This window comes from Cololabis saira, chromosome 4 (assembly GCF_033807715.1).
Source record: "Cololabis saira isolate AMF1-May2022 chromosome 4, fColSai1.1, whole genome shotgun sequence".
NCBI lineage: Eukaryota > Metazoa > Chordata > Actinopteri > Beloniformes > Belonidae > Cololabis > Cololabis saira.
Genome location: NC_084590.1, coordinates 26954607 through 26975562, shown reverse-complemented (window position 1 = coordinate 26975562; position 20956 = coordinate 26954607). Strand labels below are relative to the sequence as shown.

Genomic DNA, 20956 nt, shown 5'->3' with positions numbered 1-20956 from the left:
AGACCCATCCCAGGCGAACCCCGGCCACCCGGGCCGGGCCAGACATGTGGCCAGTAGGCCCTCACCACCCAGGCCAACGACCCCCACCCGGTGAGGGGCCGGCCTGCCCGGAGAGACAAAGCCGCCCCGGCCGCCGGCGCGGGCAGGCGCACCCGCCCCCACACAAGCGGCCCTCCAGGACCAGAGGAGCACCCCGCCGCGGAGGCAGCGGGGGGGACCGGAGACAGGCCCGGAGAAAGGGAACCCCCCAACAGGGCGACACCCGTGCAGGCCCGACAACGGAGGGCCCCAGACCCAGGCATCCCATTCATCCATCTGATTCCTATAATAATAATGATATAATATTCTAACAACAATAATAATAATAACCATCTTTGTATAGTAATAATATTAATAAATTATTACATTTTGTTGTCCTGACAATGGAGGCCCAAATCCTCCATGGCAGGACCCTTCCACACCGCATTCTCACCGACAAAGACGCACAATCACGCACCATTTCCCCCTCCCCGGGGGGGTCCAGCACTGCCAGAAGACACCCCAGGCTGCACGGCGAGCCCCGCCAGGCCCGGGCATCGCGACCCGCCTATCCCAGGCCGGCGAGGGAACGCAGGTGGTTTGGGCCCCTCTCCCGCCCCTGGTGTTGAGTGCACGTAATTAATGCCATAAAAACAGGGAGGGGGAGGGCAGCGTATCATACTGACAATGATCCTCCCCCTCCAGAACTAAGTATCCTTGTTAAATATATTTATTAAATGTTGAATGTGCAGTGTCTACAGTGTTATTAAAACCGTGAGGCAGGTAATACAATTCTGCATGAGAAAAAAACAAAAACACTGACAACCATATAAGATAACGGAGTGACTATTTGCACCAGGGTACAAAGAGCAAGCCCTCACCAGCTGAGCTATTCACACCCTGTTGACATGAAAACAAATGCGTTGCCCATGCGCATGTGCAGCACTCTAAAATTGGAACAAGTCAATAGAGCCAGGCAAACGTCTGCTCTCACACTTTTGTATGAACAATTTTTGCTCTTTTGTCATTGTAAAATATTATTATAAGAGATTAAATGAAGTTTATAAAAAGTGGTGTGAATACCTGTCAATCACTGTTGAGCTGATGGATATTTTTCTTATACTTTTACATTTTTTTTTTTCTAATACATGTGTGCAATAGCATACATTGATATGGGTAGCAGGGTGTAAATAGCCTACGCATCAGTACTTGCACCCGGGTGTAAATAGCCTAAGCCATAAAATAATCCTTTAGTGATCCCCAAGGGGAAATTCAGGTGTTTGCAGCAGTAAAAGTCAAAGAATCAGCCAGTAAAAAAAACAATATAAAAATAGATGTAGAAAAAAAATACAAGGTGGTCTGTACAGTGTAAAATGTGTTCAACTTTTATACAGGCAAGAGCAGTGTCAGGATGAAGTGACCAGTTAAAGTGACTGTTATGTGATAAAGACATAAGGTGCAGTATAAAGTGCATAGTTGACAGGAATGTGGGTAGATCAGAACAGCGGGGTATGAGTGGCTTCCACTATTGTTAGAGCTTGATGGCAGTGGGCACAAAGGAGCGCCTGAAGCGCTCTGTTCTGCACCTGGGTGTTGAGGTGCTGGCTGAATGAGCTGCCATCTGCCACAGCTCCTCGTCGAGGGGCTGAGAGGGATTGTTCAAGATGGAATCAATTTTGTACCTCATCCTCCTCTCAGCTTCTGGCGCCAAAGGGTCCAGTTCAAGCCCAATCACAGTGAGCCTTCCTGTCCCACATCGAAGAACAGTATACTGAGCAGTAGACTGGTAGAAGGCCTCAGGAGCCTACTGCAAACACTGAAAGACCTGTCTTGTGGGACCAGTCCAGTTTGTTGTTGATTTGGACCCCAAGGTACTTGTGAGTCCACTCATCTTTCCTCCCTTGGATGATGGCTGGGGAACTCCTGATCCTCCATAAATACACCACCAGCTCCTTGGTCTTGCTGATGTTGAGCTTCAAGTTGTTGCTCCACGTAATAGATCTCTCCATCTTTCCTCTGTACTCCCTCTTGTAGATATCAGCGATACATCCAACTGGAGTCATCAGAAAACTTTGAGGTGGCAGGAACCAGAGTTAAGCGCAAGTCTGAGGTGTAGAGTGAGGTGGTAAGGCACCAACACAGAATATAGACAGTCCCATGTAAATTAACTGCAAAATAAAAATCCAAAATTCACAACAGTGAATTCAGTATTAAACTGTTACTGTCTCCAAGAGGTCAATTTCATTAGTTAATACATGAATAGGCCAGCTCTTCAATAACAGCAAACTTATTTGCACTGACTGACTGTGGCCACAAGAGGGGATTATCGTTGCACAACTGGGAGGTTCCTAACTGAAGGAAATAAACTTAAAATCAGTACATTTACATGTTACACCTGCAGTCCTTTTTCCCTTCATCATATAAACAAGACTTGCAGCATTTAAAGCTGTACAGTAAGTAAATGAGTCAACCATTTGATATTGGAGGTCAGATTAAGAGGGCATCCAGTAAAACAAAGACCTCTTTAAAAACAATGTAGATCAGTTCAAGTATAGCAGCATCTCCTTGGCTCAAGAGTATTAAAATATATAGATATAAAATTCAAAAATGAAACCAAAACAAATGCAAGCATACACAAGTGTTTACCAAGTGAACGCTTTATTTCAAAACGAGCACAAAAATAAAAATCAGATATTAAAAAAGGCACAGAAGGCAACAAAAAAAACCCCACTACAAATCCTTTCCACCACTGTGAAGGGACATTAATCAGCTACTAAAATCTAAAACAGTGTAGAATAAATACCACTTTAATCCAATCCACAGTTACAGCAGTGAAATGCTGTAAGCCAGTGACTGATCCATTTTTCAATTCCACTCTCCTCCATACCACTCAAGCAATCTTAGCTTACAGACTCCCTTAAATCAGTTACATTACTTGTAAAATCCACATGTAAACAAAAGGCTATCAAGAGGGCTTGTAAGAGCTTAGATGGTGCTGTGACAATTACACAATATCCTGTGACGAAGCAAGAAACAACTCCAGTACATTCCTTGCAGTGTGGATAAGTCATATTAGTGCACTTCAAAACCCAGGTAACCTTAACAATTGCTCCCCAACTCCAATATGCTCCACAAGTTAAATTAGTTCCATAATAGCTGATAAAAAAAAATTAAATAGGCCTTCAAAAATGTAGACAAGCTAAAAGACGGAAACATTCAATTTAAAAAAAACACTTAAAAAATTGTCACTGGGCCATCAATGCATCAAACTGAATAAATATTCAATCCTCATCTTACTTCCACAGCATGGGACTGATACTTAAGATAGGAAGTTACATGATTAACAGCAGATCAGTGGCAGAATAATTGTTCTGCGGAAATCTCACCTTGAAACCCATTCTAGCTCCCCCCTTCAGCCAACATATGAGACAGAAGAAGAAAAAAAAAAGAAAAAGTGATGTTTCAGAGATAATTTTGATGAGGTGCAAGAGTACAACACTATTGGTTCATATCATGATTAACTTAAGTTCAAGGAGTCCACAATGGCGATGGATTGGGGGGTGAAAAGGATGAGACATGAGCCTTTTAAAACCTAGAGGAATTGACCAGCGAGTGAGAACTGGCTTCAGTGCAACCTTAAGGGGGCAGGAGTAATAGCAATGACCCCAGACATCTGGCCCCGCCTCCATTTCCCTTCACTCTCACTGAGGCTCCCTCCTGCTGCCAGCCGCCTCCAACTCCACACTCGACAGGAAACGTCTGGCTAGTCGGTGGGAGTCGTAGCTGAGCTCTGTTGTATAGAGTGCACTAGTTTTCTTGGGGTAGATGATGGTGGTGCTTGTGAAGCGCTGGGGACGATGGCAGGACTGGAAGTCCAGCTGAGTCTTGTAGTGGCGCCAGGTGCTGTGGGACGCGGCTACAATGGTCTGGCTGCAGTGCTCAAGGCCCTGACCCCATGGCTGCAGGGTCACCTCCTGGATGAAGTGGCGGTCTGAGTCGTAGTGCACACACGAAGTGTATCTGTGGATGAGGGGGAAAAGTGTCAAGAGAGAGCCACTTGAGTCTCCAACCCACTTAGGCCCAGTCCCAATACACCCACTTCTCCTACTTTTCAGCCCTTTTCAGGGTAGTGGTGTCCCAATTCCTCTTTTCACCTAGGGGTAGTGGCTTAAACGAGGGTTAGGGGACATCAATCTAGCCCTACGGAGCAAGGGATTTCAAAATTTCCCAGAATGCTTTTCGTCATCATTTGCGGACTGAATCAAAAAAAAAAAAAACATGGCAGACATTTATTTTTTAGTGAATAAAATCAATATTTTGAGTTAGTTTCTGCATAAAAATGCGTTTTGATTACATTTCTAGCGAGAAATATATATTTTACTTTCATAATATTCACTCAGTGAATGTATATAAATCACTCGTTTGCCCGTTGTTGCGAAGTCTTTTTCAAACCTCGCCAGAATAAAGGCTGATTTATGGTTGCGCGTTACACCAACGCAGAGCCTAAGGCGTAGGTTACGAGGCGACGCGTACCCTACGCCGTAGGCTCTGCGTCGATTTAACGCGGATCCATAAATCAGTTCCCGAGCCGGCAGGCCGTTCTCATCCCGAAATTTTCGGAGCAAATTTCTTAACAGGCGTAGCTACAACTGTTAGATTTCATCTATTAAACCAACATTTATTTTCCTAAATGATTTATTTCAGCCAGAGGTAATTCTCCACAGAGCTGCAGGTTTCTCCCCGGGACGACAGCGCAGGTTGACCCGGCGATCACGTCTGTACTCCGGCCGTGAGCTGCTGCTGCGCCCCGGGCCGGCGGCTCTTATCATCCCGAAAACTTAGGATCAAATTTCTTAACAGGCGTTATTTGGATAAACTGAGCCCAGGTTGGAGATCTTAACGGTAACTTATGCCTGAAAAAATATTAAAACTTAATAAAGTGGCATATTAACAGCGCTACAGCTGAAATTAAAACAGCTTTTGGCTCTCGGTTTCCTGATATGGTGTGACGTATGTGCAAACGTAACTACGCAGTCGCTTACGTACCCGAACGTAAACCACGCAGTGACGTAGCAAGCAAAATTTAGGGGTAGTGCTGAAAAGTAGTGGTAGTGGGTGTATTGGGACAGGGCCCTGGGAAGATTAAAATTTCTTTTTTAGGGGTAGTGGTAGTGAGTAGGGCTAGTGGTAGAAAGTAGGGGGTGTATTGGGATTGGCCCTAAGTCACATCCAAGTCAACCCACCTCACTTCCTTTGAAGGTAAAGGATCAAGTGCGATGCCTTCCCCAAAGGATGAAGGCTGCAGCTGTGGGAAAGATCCAGCTGTTGTAACTGGAATCTGCCATGCAAAACACATTAAAATAAAGATCAGCTGTGCAACACACAAAAAGACTTAAGAACTCATTGGCACAGTTCAGAGTTTGCTGCAAATTGTTACCAGTCTAAGAAAGGAAAATAAAAAGTCACAGGCAGTGGACTCATTTAACAAGAGTACACATCTCACTCGTTCTCAATGCAGATAAGACGAAGCTTATGCTGTTCTCCAATTCTAGGATCAGGCCACAGGTTATCCCCTCAGTGACCACTCTTGAGGGAAATGCAATTGAGGTTGTACATGAATATAAATACCTAGGTGTCTGGATCGATGACTCCCTCACTTTTAAGCAGCATATAGACACGCTTGTGAAGAGGCTGAGGATAAAATTGGGTTTTTACTTTTAAAATAAGCTGTGCTTTTCCTTTAATGCTAAGAAGTGACTTGTTGCTGCTACCTTTTTACCAGTACTAGATTATGGAGATATTTTGTACATGAATGCTTCTGCTAAATGTCTTCATATGATCGATACTGCATATTCTGCTTCCCTGAGGTTCATTACAAATTGTAAACCATTGACACATCACTGAGTTCTACTCTGGGGTTGGATGGTCTTCTCTGGCCACCCGAAGGCTCAGCCATTGCTATACTTTTATATATAAGGCAATGCTTGGTCTGCTGCCTTCTTACATCTGCTCCTTGATTGTGCAGAGAAGTTCTGGTTCCTACTCGTTCCGTTCACAAGACTACCTGTTGCTTTCTGTTCCTTTTGCCCGTACTGAACTGGGTAAAAGAGCCTTTGTTTATTCTGCTCCTTCAGCCTGGAACACATTACAAAATGACTGGAGGCTAACAGGGTTAATTTCTTTGAGTACTTTTAAATCTAAATTGAAAATACTTGAGGCTGACTACATTACATGTACCTGTTTTTTGTGATTTGCTTGTTTTTTTTTTATTTATTTAATTTTAATTGTATTTTACCTGTTGGTGTTATCTGTCATGTGTAACTCTAACTATGTGTTGTAATTGCTGCTGCCTATCTGGGGCAGGTTTCCCTTGGAAAAGAGGTTTTTAATCTCAATGGGATTTTCCTGGTTAAATAAGGGTAAAATAACAAGTGTTGCGAATGGAAGACTGTGTGGTGGCAGCACACTGTAAATGCAAGACATTGGCATCTGTGACTGGCTGTTTACCTTTGCAGATTCCAAAGGTATCAGTAGGTGGAGGCTTGGTCAGGAGGCAGACTGATTTATGGTTCCGCGTTACACCAACACGGAGCATAATTTAGGCTTAATAAAGCAGAGGAGGATCCAGAGGCGAAAATCCCGGGGGGGACAGGGGGGACAAGTCCCCCCCATTAGCAAAGCTGTCCCCCCCTAGAATAATTTGAGACAGAATTAATAATTTTGGAACAATGCAGTAGTATTTAGTAGTGATGCACCAAAATGAAAATTTGTGGCCGAAACCGAAAATAATAATAAACAGTAAAATCTCATTACACTTAAAACAAGACTCATCACTGGAAAAAAACAATTTTCACCTGTTTCAAGTAGATTTTCACTTGAAATAAGTAGAAAAATCTGCCAGTGGGACAAGATTTATCTTCTTATTACAAGCAAAAAAAATCTTGTCCCACTGGCAGATTTTTCTACTTATTTCAAGTGAAAATCTACTTGAAACAGGTGAAAATTGTTGTTTTTTCCAGTGATGAGTCTTGTTTTAAGTGTAATGAGATTTTTTTTTAACTAAAAATGAGACATTTTAACTAGAAATAAGACAAATATTCTTGTTAAGATTTTGGGTTTTTGCAGTGTATTATGTCAGATGTGCCATATTATTGCCACCTTCCACCTAATACCATTGTTTTGTATTACTCTAAGAAAGGTCTTCTGCCTGTTTGCGAGATAGAGATGAAAATGTCAAAATGCTGTATTAAAGGAAGGCTAAAACTTTTATTCCTTGTCCCCCCCTGGATTTATTCTCTAAAATTTTACTGTTTATTCCCCCCCCCCGACTATGAAACGGGATTTTCGCCCCTGGGAGGATCACTCACCAGGGAGCCTCTGCTCTCGTCCTCGGGGCCCAGGCCGTCTCCGGCGGCTCTCTGCAGCCAGGAGCCGGGGCTCGGGCTGGGGGGCAGCCCGGAGTCCGGGCTGTCCAGACCTCCGTCAGCGCGGCTCAAGCTCATACCCAGAACATCCTCTTCACAAACATGCTGCAAGTTCAGCCCGCCAACCATCTCTAGTTAAAAGAGTTGCACAAGTCCGGCGGAAAAGGACGCGGGTTATGAAAGAGAATTAGTTCCAGATTGCAGATCCTCGTGGTCTCTTATTTTCTTGCGCAGTCACTCGTGTTGCTGCAACCAGCCAGCACACACGCACATACATAAGCTCCAGGCTGGGAACATCAACCTGGGGCCAAATCAGCTCCTTGCATTGATCTTTTTGGGTAAAAACAGCTCAGCTCAGCTCACTCTAAGGTCAAACTTTTAAGTTAAAAAACGGCGTAAGCAACATTTCCCTGCTCGTGTGCTGCCGTCTTCTGCTCCTCTTTAAACTTGTAGGTCCACTAACACACGGGGAAGGGACCGCCTTTCAAACCAGCTACCGGCTGCTGATTGGCTGGGAGATAATTGGCAACAAGAGACAAAAGGCCAGCAGTGGGAACTTCCTTTAAACTGGACACTGGTAAACTCAGGTTCAAACGTTTTCCTGGTATTGTGTAAAGTGTAAAAAGTAAAACGCTACACACCCATTTGATGGGGGGTGCGGGGGTCTGTGCCAAATGCTTTCACTGCATAGAAAGTAAAAACTGCTGTCATTTTCTCCCTGAAATGTATGCTCTTATGAGTGTATTTATTTGACCCACCTACAATGAGGAAAGAGGGGACAAATGTTCACACATTTGTTATATAGACTCCCTTGTGTGAACTTTCTCGAACAAGATTGCAAAGAATATTGGAGTAATCAGACGTATACGGCATCTATTATCAAGAAAAATCTGTATTAATTTATATTATACTATGATTTATCCTTATATTTCATACTGCAATGTCATTTGGGCAAGTACCTTCATGAGCAACATCAACTGTATCTTTATCCTGGCAAAAAGTTTTATCAAAATGATTACATTTTCCAATAGACTTACTAGATCCACCCCATTTTTCATTTTTCTAAGTATTCTCCCTATTTTTGTTGTAAATGTTTTTCAGATTTGTCTTTTTGTCTATCAATCTATTCACAAGCTACTTCCAACCTGTTTTCATTATTTCAATTCAATTCCCAAATTCATCACTTCAATACTAGGTCTGCAAACAATCTCCATCCCACCCTTTTCAGGTCTACTTTTTCCCAATTTTCAATTAGGTTCAGAGGTTCCTCTTCATTGGAACAGCATGCTCGAGTACAAATCATTTCAAAAAAACAAATCACAACATTTTTGCCAGCCCAAGTTAGCAAAGCTTAACCATTCATTTTCATTACTTTTCTGCATTAGATACCTGTTTTAGTTTTCTAATCATTTAGCTTATTTTCCTTAGTTGTCCTATGTTTTACATATTTCTGTAGATATTGTTTGTTTCACTATAGGAGGACCACTCGACAAGCCCTTATGGGTTTTTTTGGTTCCTCCCGCAGATTTTCTGTTATATTGTATTTCTTTTTTATTTCCTTTTTTTTCTACATACTGTTCGTCTGTACTTTTAAAACGGTTGTATATTTTTATGTGCAAATAAACTAAACTAAACTAAAAAAAAAACTAAACTTTGTTACAAATAACATGCAAGCCCAAACTATACAGAGATTACTGGACGTGCTTCAATGGAAGAAATGAAACGACTTTACATGTGTGATATAGTTAACCAAAATACGCCTCTTATCTGTCTGAAAATTCAAGGAATCCATAACTCTTTATTCAATCTGATGCATTATTTTAGGCCAATGTTCAAACTATGGCGCTACCTAAGATGCATGTCCTCTTTAATAGATGACAGAATTGTACACAGATTTAATCCTATTCTTCTTTATATTAAATCAAAACTTAATTCAGGGATATACAATCCTCAAAGTACACAACATTCAAAAAACATTAACTTTAATAAAGTACAGCCTTTTTATTAGTGATCTTGGGTTATATATATATTGTGAGAAGCAGTCAGAGGTTTTCTGTGCAGAATCAAGTTAACAACACTACATTCAGGCTTCTCAGAGCTCAGACTTCAGTGTCTTTAAAGGAGAGGTGGTAAATTACACAAGTACGTCATATGTAGCAACACGGACAAACCGTTGAGGAAGTTTCTTCATTATACAGCATCATCTTGGTTTTTATCTGACAGAAGTTGCAGTGAAACTCCCCACTTCTTTTGCACAGTAATTCTCCAAGAGAACTGAATAAAGCACGATGGAGCCTGCAAGACGGCTGAAGGACACATCAGCAAGGACTGAAACCGACAAAAAGAAAAAAGATGCTCAGTGAATAAATATGCCAATAAATGCTTATAAAAGAAAAAAAAAATGTAAGAAGTGACCAACTTAAATTTCTGTTATGAATTTGGAGTAGTTATTTAGCTTTTTGCAAAACAAAAAGTTATTCACATTGACATTTGATTTTAGTTGCATTGTTTTTAATTACATTTTTAATTTCTTAATTTATATTTTCTTTCCTTCACAATGTATCATTTTGTATTGTTAATTGATTTATAGAAGTACGGATGTGGAAATGAGGTCTGTCTTTCAAAAACCCTCATTACCATTAATAGATAATTCATTGTGAATGACAGAGAAAATGTATAATAAAGAATTGAATGAATAAATTAAACAAAGAATTAACTGGCAATGTAAATAAATTGCTGCATTAACTTTAGCATCAAGCAGAAATATAAATTAATGTAATTGCATATCTAATTTTTTAACATTTATACGTCATAAAAATTGACTGAACCACTGATGTAGCTTTTTATTTATTTTTGACAGTTTTAGTCCTCCCAAAATCGGCATCAGTCATGTGGACGTGAGGCCACTTAAAGTCTCTTTTTGATGAGTTTCTCCAGTTTGCGGATACGAGAAGATTCTTGCTCTGGTGTGGGGGTGCTGAAGGACAAAGAGGGGCCCCCGTCAGGCGGAGTGGGGAGCCTTTGCCTGAAGAGCTCCAGCATGCTGCTCTGCTCACTGCGCTTCAGACCCTACACACACACACACACACACACACACACACACACACACACACACACACACACACACACACACACACACACACACACACACACACACACACACACACACACACACACACACACACACACACACACACACACACACACACACACACACACACACACACACACACACACACGCGCGTCATGTCACATCGTATTTGGTAACAAAATAAAGAAATTAAAGTCGCAGGTAGCCTTGAACTGACCTTCATATCCAGAATCTTCTGGAAGGTCTCAGGATTGCCGTCAGCCAGAAGTTTGATGTAGTTGTCAACAAACACAACTGGTGGTTCATGTGGCGCCATCACCACCTGCAGGAAAGTTTAAAGTTCAATGTCATTTCAACGCCCCCATTCATCATCACTTTTCCATAAGTGGTGACAAGAAAGACCCAAATTAGAGAGGGGGGTGGGGTGGGGGGTCCAACTGGCTGATCCTGGCAGCTGCAGCAGCAAACTAAGCAAAAACATACACAAATCTAGGTACATTTGGCTCCCCATGGCCTTTCTCCTTTTTACTCCACGCACAAGCAGACTAGAATTAGCTAAAGCTGTGATTATTTTGGGGGTATTATGAGTTCGGGCAAACATCTGCACTAGTTGAAAACAGGCACCAAGTCTAACAGGGCCAACATCTTTAAGTACTGCTTTCCTTTAGTTAATTATTTTCCAATGATAGAGAAAAGCTGGAAAACAAAGGACCTATAGCTTCTGCAAAAAGAGCCAGACCAGCACATGGCTGGCATAGCCCTTACTTCCAACTGTTTGTTCCCCAGCTCGCAAAAATGCCTCTCCTGTCCTGCACTTCTACAAAACAATAAAACAAACCAAAAAAAAAAACATGATAGGGACTTTTTTTTAACTCAAGGTAAAAGGCATAAAATGAGCTGAAGTGAGAATGAGGGAATCACACACAGGGCAGACAGAGGAAAGAGCAGGAATAAGAGGCTCAGGATTGTGTGGAATTCTCTGCTTTCTTCCTTGCCCTGCTGACTGAGTGATTTACTTAGCAACTGTCCTGGAACCAGGCCAAGGAAAAGGTCTGTGGGGACCCTGTTAAAAAAAAAAAAAAAGGAAAGGAAAGGAAAGGGGGAGAGTTACGTTCAGAAGGAAAGCGGGCAGAAGGATGGAGAGAAAGAAAGAGTGAGGAAGGGGAGAGACATTCAAACTGAACAAGGGTGGGGATGGGGTTCGCCTTTGAAATAATCCCCCACAGAAGAGAACTTCAGAAGAGGGAGCGAAAGCTGGAGCTACGGTGGGCTGGGCCAGCAGAGTGTGGAAAACAGCCACGTCTCACAGGCATTATACAGGCCAGGAAAGGCCGTCTCACACAGTCAGAGAGAGTCTTCTGGATTTTGGACATAACTGAGAACTTGCTCTCCAAGAATACAGCCCAAATACGTTCATTTATGACGACTCATTCAAAGGATGGGATCTTGACCAGAAACAAAAACACTCCGTTCTCTTCTGACAACTCTGTTTGGATAAATCAACCCACTGTTGATAAGCAGGAATCGATGATGGACATGTCTGTGCCTGGGTTCATTAGTGTTCTTTTTGGGTTCTTGTTTTGCTTTTGCTGTAGTGGTTTGGGGCTTTTATTTTTATTTTTGGTGCTTCTGTAGCCATTTAACATCCTCCTACAGTTATAAAGATAAAGCAAGCGTGCACTGGGGAAAACATAATTTGTACTGAACAGATTGTGAGTTGCAATGCTGACCAGTTATATTGCTTAGAGAAAAATAAAGGAAGAAGCTGATTTAAATAAGTATACGGGTAGAAATTTGTAAATCTAATTTACCCCTCTGGATTATCTATACACGTTCTCCAGGAAATAAATCAACACTTGCAAAACAGTACTGTTTTAGTTCAAAGAGCTCAGACAGAACTGTATTAATTGAAATGTACACAGCTTTAAATACTTAAAAGTCATCCTTTTACTCTCCCGCTGAACTGCATTCACTCACTGGGTTAAGACAGATTTCATTTCAAGCCACAGTATCTTGGAGTGTAATTTAAAACGGTCATTGAGGCCAGGCCAAAGAATTCCTACATTGACCTTCTTTCAATGGGTTTGTCTCTGAGAAGCTTCCCTCTCAGCCGAAGGTGGAAACAATTACCTGCGAGGAACCTCAATTGTACATGAAGTCAATAGGGAAAATGCTGGCCACAGAACAAACGCTTCTCTTTACACTCTCTTCAAAACCAAAAATGGCTGCAGAAGAAATCTTTGTTTAGCTCTCTCAACATATTGTTTATCTTAGTTTGAGACAATCTAGTGTACACATCCCTTTTTCCTGCCATGGAACAAAAAAAAAGCTGATTATATAATTTTCTTTCTATTCCAAATCTATATTTTCATGCAGCAGTGTTGCACCTTTCAAATATTGTTAGGATTTTATTGTTTATCTGTCATTACAAGTGTTATGGAGAATTTTCTTCTATTGTATGCTTGGCATCAAGGATTTCCTGCCGATATCTCTCCTGGCGTACGATTTCTAGCCTTTACAATGATTTCCTTGTCTCCTGCTGTCGCAGTAATGCACTCGAATCAATCAAAAGGCCTTCATGCAGTGTTATCTATGTCTGTGGAAGATCCTCAGAAGCCATATAGATCCATTCCAGCTTAGGGGCCCTCTGGCATTCAAATCCAGAAAAACCAGACAGCAGTGGGCTGATGTGAATGCATTCATATAATCCTGTAAAACCAAAGCTTCCTTAATGTGAGGCAGATGAGTGGAAATCTGTGTATACACTGTATATTTACATGAAAATGGGCCAAATGTGTTGCTATACAGTCAGTCTTTGAGACAAAGGGAAGTTTGTGTGTCTGAACGCAGAAGTGGTCAAAATAGGATAACACGAGTCAGAACTATCTGCCACTGATCCACTGATTTCATTGGAAAAGTAGGCAAAATAGCACAATTAGAGCAGGTCACGCTAACTGCTGTATACATCAAGACTTGAGGAAGGAAAAAAGGCCTATTAGGAGCCCACTGGAAATCAAGGCACAGGCAGGCGTACCCTTCGAGTGCTTGAGCATTTCTCTACTCTCTTGAGACAGTTAATTAGGGTGGGGTCAATCTATGGCAGCCACATATCAGTGCCCTCAAGAGTCTCATAAGATAATTCACAGGAAAGGCCAACTGGTTGAATCATGTGATTGCTCTCCTCACTGTAAATAGCATCTAATATACAACATGGAAGCTTGCATGTGTGGACGTGCTGTTGTAAATAGACGCTTATTGACTCACTCGCACCTTTCCACCGGCTCAACCACACGCTGAGTTTAAGGATGTGTGTCTTGTTTTGGGCCCGTTTCTTGTTCATTAAACCGGTGCTGCTTCATTCCCGTTTTCTCCTCGCCTCAAGTGAGATGGGTTATTTCGTGGAAACATGCTCATAAAGTGCTATTGTGTGTGGGGTTAAAGACACAATTAAAGGGCTATTCTGCCCAAAATAAACCCTTGAGTGAATAATCTGCTCAAGTGACTCATTCAAGACAAATATTTAAAGCTGGATCCAACCGCAAACACTCACAGGAGGAATGTTTGCTCTGTCTATTGTTGCTTCTTGTCATGAAACCTCAATCAACTGAAAAAGCAGTAATGTGGTGGCCGTGCCAGACCATTCTTGGTCGAGTGTTGAAGCTTGTGTTTAAACCGACATGTCAGAACGTCAAATCTGTTAAATGTCAAACATGACATCAATCCATTTAGGTTGTACTAACATAAAAGGGTTTATCTCAAGTTCCAAACCTTTAAAAGGGTACCTACTGAGGCGTTGGTTGTAAAAATGGCCAACATGGATTTAGGCGCCCAGGTCATAAAATGTGAAGCGTCCCATAAGGATCAAGTCATACTGACTGTGTTTAAGATGAACTACCACGTGTTTGGAGTTAAAGTCAAACTCTCATGAGAATCCATCAGTTAAAAAGATCTAAGCTTACCCCGAGTGTATATGTAAAAACTAAATAGTTTACATTCATCCCTAGTGTCCTTAGAAGCAAGGGTGAGCATTTTTCCAAAACTCATCAAAGGAAGGATGCATTGGGCTTTCTTTTTTTCATACTTGTACTAATTTGCACTTGAAAGCCTCACAGAAATGAACTGAAGAGACCTGCACAGAAGTTAAGCTTGCATTAATGATCGTCCATGCCACGGCCCTCAAACTCCTCACCTTAAGTATCATCTCTGCACGCGTCATGCCCTTCACCACTATCTTGGTGTAACTGGCAGGCGCCTTTCGGAGCACCTGGGAGCCTATGGAGGGCAGATCCAACAAGACTGTCTTCAGGGAGTGAGTATCGAGGAGGAGCTGGTGGAGAAATGTACACAAGACAGAAAGTCAGGCGCTGATTAAACAGATGGACCACATATTACACTGAACGCAATCTGAGGCCGACTCCAGCAGACCTACCTGCTCAGCTCCCACCATACTTATAGGCTTACATCGAAACAGGTGGTTGATGAATTTGGGAATGAAAGAACTATGGAAGCAGAAGAGATAAATAAATCAGCTTTAAGAACTTTGAGATGGGGTTTACGGACAGAAACATGAGATCTGGTTTCATGCGTTGTACTTTGTGAACTTGATGCAGAATTGTGTGAAGTATTTGCGTGTGGAGGCGAGGTTGTCTCTGATGATCGGCACATTTTGTTTGACGTGCATGATGATGGACGTCACGTAAGGACTCTGGTCACCCACGTGCTCCACGCTCTGCCATGGCATCTAAAGGAGAGATATAAAGGCTTTAAAAAACTTGAGTATCAGACATGATTTTAAGCAGTGATTCTCCGCTGGTGGGCCGAGACCCAAAAGTGGGACACAGACCTGTTTTCAGATGGCCGTGGGCCTTTGAATCAGGTCAATTTTAAGCTCTCAGGCGAGGCTACATATTTCTTTTTAGAGCTACATTTCAGTTGTTGCCCCTCTTTTCTTTCATGTATTTGGCATGAAAGGACCAGCTAAGTCTGCTTAGAACAGGGGTCGGCAACCCAAAATGTTGAAAGAGCCATATTGGACTAAAAACACAAAAAACAAATATGTCTGGAGCCGCAAAAAATTAAAAGTCTTGTATCAACCTTAGAATGAAGACAACACATGCTGCATGTTTCTATATTAGTTAGAACTGGGAGAAGATTTTTTTTTCATTTTGCACTTAGTAATAAAAGTCGAAATGTCGAGAAAAAAGTTGAAATATCGAGAAAAAAGTTGAAATGTCAAGATTAATGATGAAGTACAATCCTGAGAAAAAAGTCGAAATGTCGAGAAAAAATTTGAAATGTTGAGAAAAAAGTCAAAATTTCGAGAAAAAAGTCGAAATGTTGAGATTAAAAAGAAAAGGAAAAAAAGAGAAAAAAAAGAAAAAAAGAAGAAAAAAGAAAAAGGAAGAAAAGCAGAAAAAAAGAGGAAAAAGAAAAGCAGAAAAAAAGAGGAAAAAAAGAGAAAAAAAAGGTAAAAAAGAAAAAAAGGTCAAACATTTTTGAAAAAGTTCCAAGAGCCACTAGGGCAGCGCTACAGAGCCGCATGCGGCTCTAGAGCCGCGGGTTGCCGACCCCTGGTTTAGAACAACAGAAGCTTAAATGTTTTGATTGCTAGGTCAGCTTTGTTTAAAGCTTGATTGAGTGCCTGAACAGTTTTACTAGTACACTGCTTGTTCTACAGTCAATGAGTGGGTACTCGGCTAAAGCTATATATTTTTGAATCTTTTCTGAAATACTTTTCAGTTGTTGCACCTTTTCTATTTCACATTTTTGCATGAAAGCGCTGTTAACTCTGTATGATGCAAGGTTTAAGAAATTTGTTCTTAATTTGCTTGCCTGGTTAAATAAAGGTTAAATAAAATAAATAAAAAAGGTTTCCACTGATTCTCCTCTTTTCATTAAGTAAATCTAAGAAAATGTTCCTTGATTTTGGTCAAAGCTTGTCCACGTTGTACCCTGGCCTTTTGCCTAAAGAGAGCTGTGATTGGCTCCAACAGACTCCCCGTGACCCTGCATTAGAATAAGCAGGTACAGACAGTGGATGGATGAGCTGCAGCTTATCATTAAGGGGTGATGGTGGGTCCCAAAACCGGACTAGCTGAAAACCAGTGATTTAAAGTATTTCTATAAATGTTTACATGCAAACCTCTGAACTAATTACACATTCCCTCCCCCACATAGTTTGTGTTTAACCTTGCTCATAGCAGTTAGAGCAGGGTCACAGGCAGCATCCAGATCTTGAACTAGCAGCTGTATGCTGTTGGAGATCACACTATAAAAAACACACAGCGGACACTAGTAAAACACACTGTTCACTTAACAGAAGGTAAGGCTTTATTCTGAATTAAAAGTAAAAGCTTGTTTGCAGCTGGCTGGCACTTACGTGCTGAATGTATCCATCTCCCCAGTCAAGTTAATTCTCTCCACCAGAACTTTATCTACTTTCTCCTTTAGCTTCTCTTCCAACTGGAACACACAAAAACACATTCATTAAGCTTTTACAAGGACTCCGTCAACCCTGTTTATCTGTTGTTTTTCTTTGCAATAGTGACTTTAAATTGTTGTATACCTTGATTAAAGGACTCTTGCATGCTCCCTACCATAAACTATCACAGCAAACATCGATTAAAAACATATTTAGTGAGAGTGGGTGTGTGTGCATGCCTGTTGGGTTGTAGCCAGACAGTATTCTGCAGTACTCAGAATACTGCAGATCAAGCAGAGCTCGTCTACGGTGAACTTTGACGCCTCACAGCCTTCTTTTTCCTTCAGCAGACTGGTGATGGTCAGTCCTCCGCTGTTACTGCTGGATCTAAGCACAGATTGACAGAAGAGTTTGTGTCAGATTTTTAAATGTACATGTGGTTAAGACCACTTCCATTTCTACACATATCTGTTCTACATCCCTAAACTGTTGAACAGCATTCAGAAGAGTGGTTCAGCTAATGTAACAAGTAATTTTTGTATTGAGTGCAATTTGATCACAATAAACGTGATTCGTATTCAGCGATTATTGTCTGAGGCTAACTTGAACAAACTTTAAACTGGTGCTTCTGGTTACAGTGAGTGTGGCCCCCCATTTGCTATCAAGATCAAAACAAAAAAAAAAAAACACAGGTAAAAAAAGTCCACAGAGATGAAAATGTGGGCCTAAGAGGTCTCATTTTATTAGTATTCACTTTATTAGTAAACATCATAACGGAGACATGTTGGTAAAACCTCAATAAAGTTCCAGCTCCCTTTCAGGCCCCCCCCTCAAAAGCTAACTACAGCTGATCCAAGCCACAGCACACCGGAAGAGTGTCTGCAAGTTTGCACACTTACAAGTCTGAGTGCATTTATGACGGCGTTTGTATGCAGCTCAGAGTATGGTAGACATTAGCTGGCAAAGTGTGCAGACAGCATGGATGAAAATCTGAACACGCCTGTGTGTGTGTGTGTGTGTGTGTGTGTGTGTGTGTGTGTGTGTGTGTGTGTGTGTGTGTGTGTGTGTGCACCATAGTCAGTAATGGGTTCTGATGTGGCAAATGAGCCAGAGATGTTTTTGCTGGTAGCCTATTAGGCTAACCCGCAATATAACCAACTCCAGATCACTCCAAGCATGCCATCCTAATCCATAGAGCGGTGAAGACAAAAGTTGTTAGTTTCAAACTTAACCCCTAAAAAGGCCCTGCTCCATTGCAAAAGAATGAACGAATGTGGGTGTGACGGGCTTGTTTGTGAGACGCTGATCCCAAACAAATCTGTTTGTTACAATCAGGCAAAAATGCAGTGATGAATTTGCTGAAAGAGCAGATATATCATTGCTTTTTTGTTTGTTTTTTTTAAACCACAACATTTACAAAAACACTGAGACAGTGTTTGAAATGCGATTTTTTTGGTAAAATATTTAAATTTGAGGTACTTTGCCACATTATAAATAGAGGATTATTTTCCATTGCCTGGAGTGATTTTGATCTTCACAAGAATCAGAAAAAAGACCAAAATAAAGCACAGGAAGTCTGAACGAGGGACAAGCACATCAAGAGCTTTTTTGTAACTCTTTCTTGGCATTTGTTTAAAAATCAGCAAAATAAAACTGAAATATTTTTCCTTTAAGACAGATCTGGTCTTTCTCTGTCGCCTCAAAAGTGCCGTCTGTCCAACAGCACGCATCTAATGGAAATGACAGCTTTTCTTAATCAACCCATTTCCAAACAAGCATCGGGAACTGACCTGGAGCATGTCGAAGCAAACGCAGATGTGGCTAGATGTAGGAGCAGTTTTATTTGGTAATGTCAGGAAGGAGTAAATCCAGCATACTTTAACAATATATGCTAGTGTTTACCTTTTATTTGCAGATTTAAACTCTGTTAATTCTATTAATCAAAACCGCCTCCAGTTACATGTCAGGGACAACTGTTTTCCACCACAGAACTACAAGTAAATCCATTTCTATTGCAAGTAACAGTGTGTTTACACTCTTTGAGGGCTTAGATAGAAATCATTAAACCCGACTGTAACTACCTCGCTGGCGACCAAGCTTTAAGCTACGATCAACGTGGCTTTACACCGTATCCTGCCAAGTTCTTGTGTGAGAATTAAAGATAAGCACGCTTTCGCTTCATAATTAGACTAGTTTATTATTTTTGACCGTGTCACAGCAGTTAGTCCCACACAGCAGAACTGACACGGATCTCCCACCAATCTTCAAGAGGGGTCAAAATTGATAAATACTTTCTATTTTTGCCTGTGAGTCGTTACTGTGAGTTTCAGAAACTCCCTGTGAAATGTTTCAGTCAAACATGTGCTTACAAGAGAAAAAAGCAAACTGTGCACAGAATTACTGTTGTGTTCCTATCAATTCCTACAGCATAGCAATTGGAACTAAACACTTTAACATCAGACCAAAACACCAGATGTAAGATGTTTTTTTGGGGGGGGGTTGAACAGGGAGAAAGAAGCTTTAGAAAGAATGAATTTTCTAATGTGTGCCTTTTTGTTTCACTTTTTGTTTGACTAAAACAGAACCAGTCTTACTTAGGAAGGTTGCCAGACAGAATCTTCCAAGCATACTCTCTGAGGAATTTCTGGAAGATGGTGGTGAGGGCGATCATGGGCTCTCCCGTACTCAGCTGGGAACACTGCACCATGCACTTCTTGTAATAGACAAAGAGGTCAGCACAGCTGGGCAGCACGGCTCCACCTTCCTCCGTGCTTGCCTTGGGTGGGCCTTGTGCTCGGAAATCCGCCACAAAACGCTCAATAAGTTCGCCCAGGTTCCTGCAGATACCCAAACAATGTAGAGCTAAAACCACACACTTTTACACACACACATGCACAGGAGTTGTAGAATTAGAGGCACATGTAATAAATTAAATGAATTATATAAAAGTATTAAAGGCATATGATTATTCCCCAACCCCAATAAATAAATAAAGGGATGAAATAACAAGCAGACGGGCAAACAGCCAGTTGTACAAGTAGAAGAAAATATTCCCAGCACCAAATCCTCAGTGCTGCAGTCAACAGGTCCACAGCCAGTTGTTGTGGCCCACGTCTACTAAATCAAGGAACCAAAGCCAAGGACAAAACAAGCAACCACTGTTCTCTTTAGCTATGTCCCACTGAGGACAAGTTGATTTGGCTTCAGCCCCTTTAAGGCCTTTGGACTGAATTAAAACAAGGCTGAAAGTAACTGCAGTAGAGGTCAATTTAGTCCCCCTGTACAGGCCAACGTCTTTAAACGCTCCGAAGGCTTGCATACAAATGCAGACGGCCCAGAACAGTGTTCAGTTTCAGAAATACCACTAGCACTGAGGTAAGGGAGGGACTGATGGAGAACTGAAGTTAAAAAACAACCAAAAAACAGGACAATAGGAATACAAAGACAGAAGGACAAAAATAAAGAATCAAAAAAAGAAAGACACAATAAAAAAAACAACTGCACAAAACAGACTTGAGGAGAGAAAAAAAAAATGAAGTAGTGGGAAAGAAAATAGTCAGATCTGCCGTGGCAGCACTTATTCAAACCTCCGCTCCCTTTCTTTCAGTGTCTGTGGTTGTGCAGCTAATGGGAAACATTTCTGCCACAGCGGAGAAAAAGCATGAACAGGAAGACGGTTTGGAAAGATAGAAGGAGGTACAGCCGAACAGGAGGAGGGGGGTCTTATTGATGAGAATACAGTGGAAAAAACATCCATGTGCCAGCTTTACATATACCCTGCTCCTAAATCTGTGTTTGTGTATTATGACCTGATGGGATTGTCTCTGCTTTTATGGGTGTGCTCTCCTTACTTGTCTTGGGATTCAATGTAGACGTACAGATGAGGTTCAAAGCACTTGGAGACAATTCCATGGAAAGGGTTGTCTGGAGCTTTGGGCTTCCTGGGCTGAAAGTTTTTAAAGCAAAATGTGCTGAGTGAGATAAGAATCAAAAGACAATTTA

The 20956-nt window shown here is 41.5% G+C and overlaps 2 protein-coding genes across 3 annotated transcripts in view; both read right to left on the bottom strand.

Annotated features, from left to right (window-relative positions):
* Positions 1-2659: 2659 nt before the first annotated feature.
* Positions 2660-7793, bottom strand: rflnb (refilin B). The gene is made up of 3 exons (XM_061719282.1): positions 7386-7793; positions 5262-5356; positions 2660-4038 (listed from the first exon to the last, which is right to left on the bottom strand). The coding sequence occupies exons 1-3, from the start codon at positions 7569-7571 to the stop codon at positions 3720-3722; spliced, it is 600 nt and encodes a 199-aa protein (XP_061575266.1). The 5' UTR covers positions 7572-7793; the 3' UTR covers positions 2660-3719.
* Positions 7794-9423: 1630 nt separating this feature from the next.
* Positions 9424-20956, bottom strand: part of vps53 (VPS53 subunit of GARP complex) — a 28434-nt gene continuing 16901 nt past the window's right edge. For both annotated transcript variants that reach the window (XM_061719275.1, XM_061719276.1), the window contains exons 13-22: positions 20806-20900; positions 19549-19791; positions 17194-17341; positions 16913-16995; positions 16723-16801; positions 15126-15274; positions 14963-15032; positions 14723-14860; positions 10751-10855; positions 9424-10511 (exon numbers count right to left, since the gene is read on the bottom strand). In XM_061719275.1, coding sequence (XP_061575259.1) covers positions 10350-10511; positions 10751-10855; positions 14723-14860; positions 14963-15032; positions 15126-15274; positions 16723-16801; positions 16913-16995; positions 17194-17341; positions 19549-19791; positions 20806-20900 — 1272 coding nt within the window. In that variant the 3' untranslated portion in view covers positions 9424-10349. The remainder of the gene's footprint in view (positions 10512-10750; positions 10856-14722; positions 14861-14962; positions 15033-15125; positions 15275-16722; positions 16802-16912; positions 16996-17193; positions 17342-19548; positions 19792-20805; positions 20901-20956) is intronic.

Bases quoted from the DNA above. Each gene is read 5' to 3' on its own strand.
- rflnb (XM_061719282.1), bottom strand. From the start codon at position 7,571: ATGGTTGGCGGGCTGAACTTGCAGCATGTTTGTGAAGAGGATGTTCTG. The intron at 5,357-7,385 runs GTGAGTGATCCT...TTTGCATGGCAG, and splicing joins ACGAGAGCAGAGGCTCCCTG to ATTCCAGTTACAACAGCTGG. The intron at 4,039-5,261 runs GTGGGTTGACTT...CCTCATCCACAG, and splicing joins TTACCTTCAAAGGAAGTGAG to ATACACTTCGTGTGTGCACT.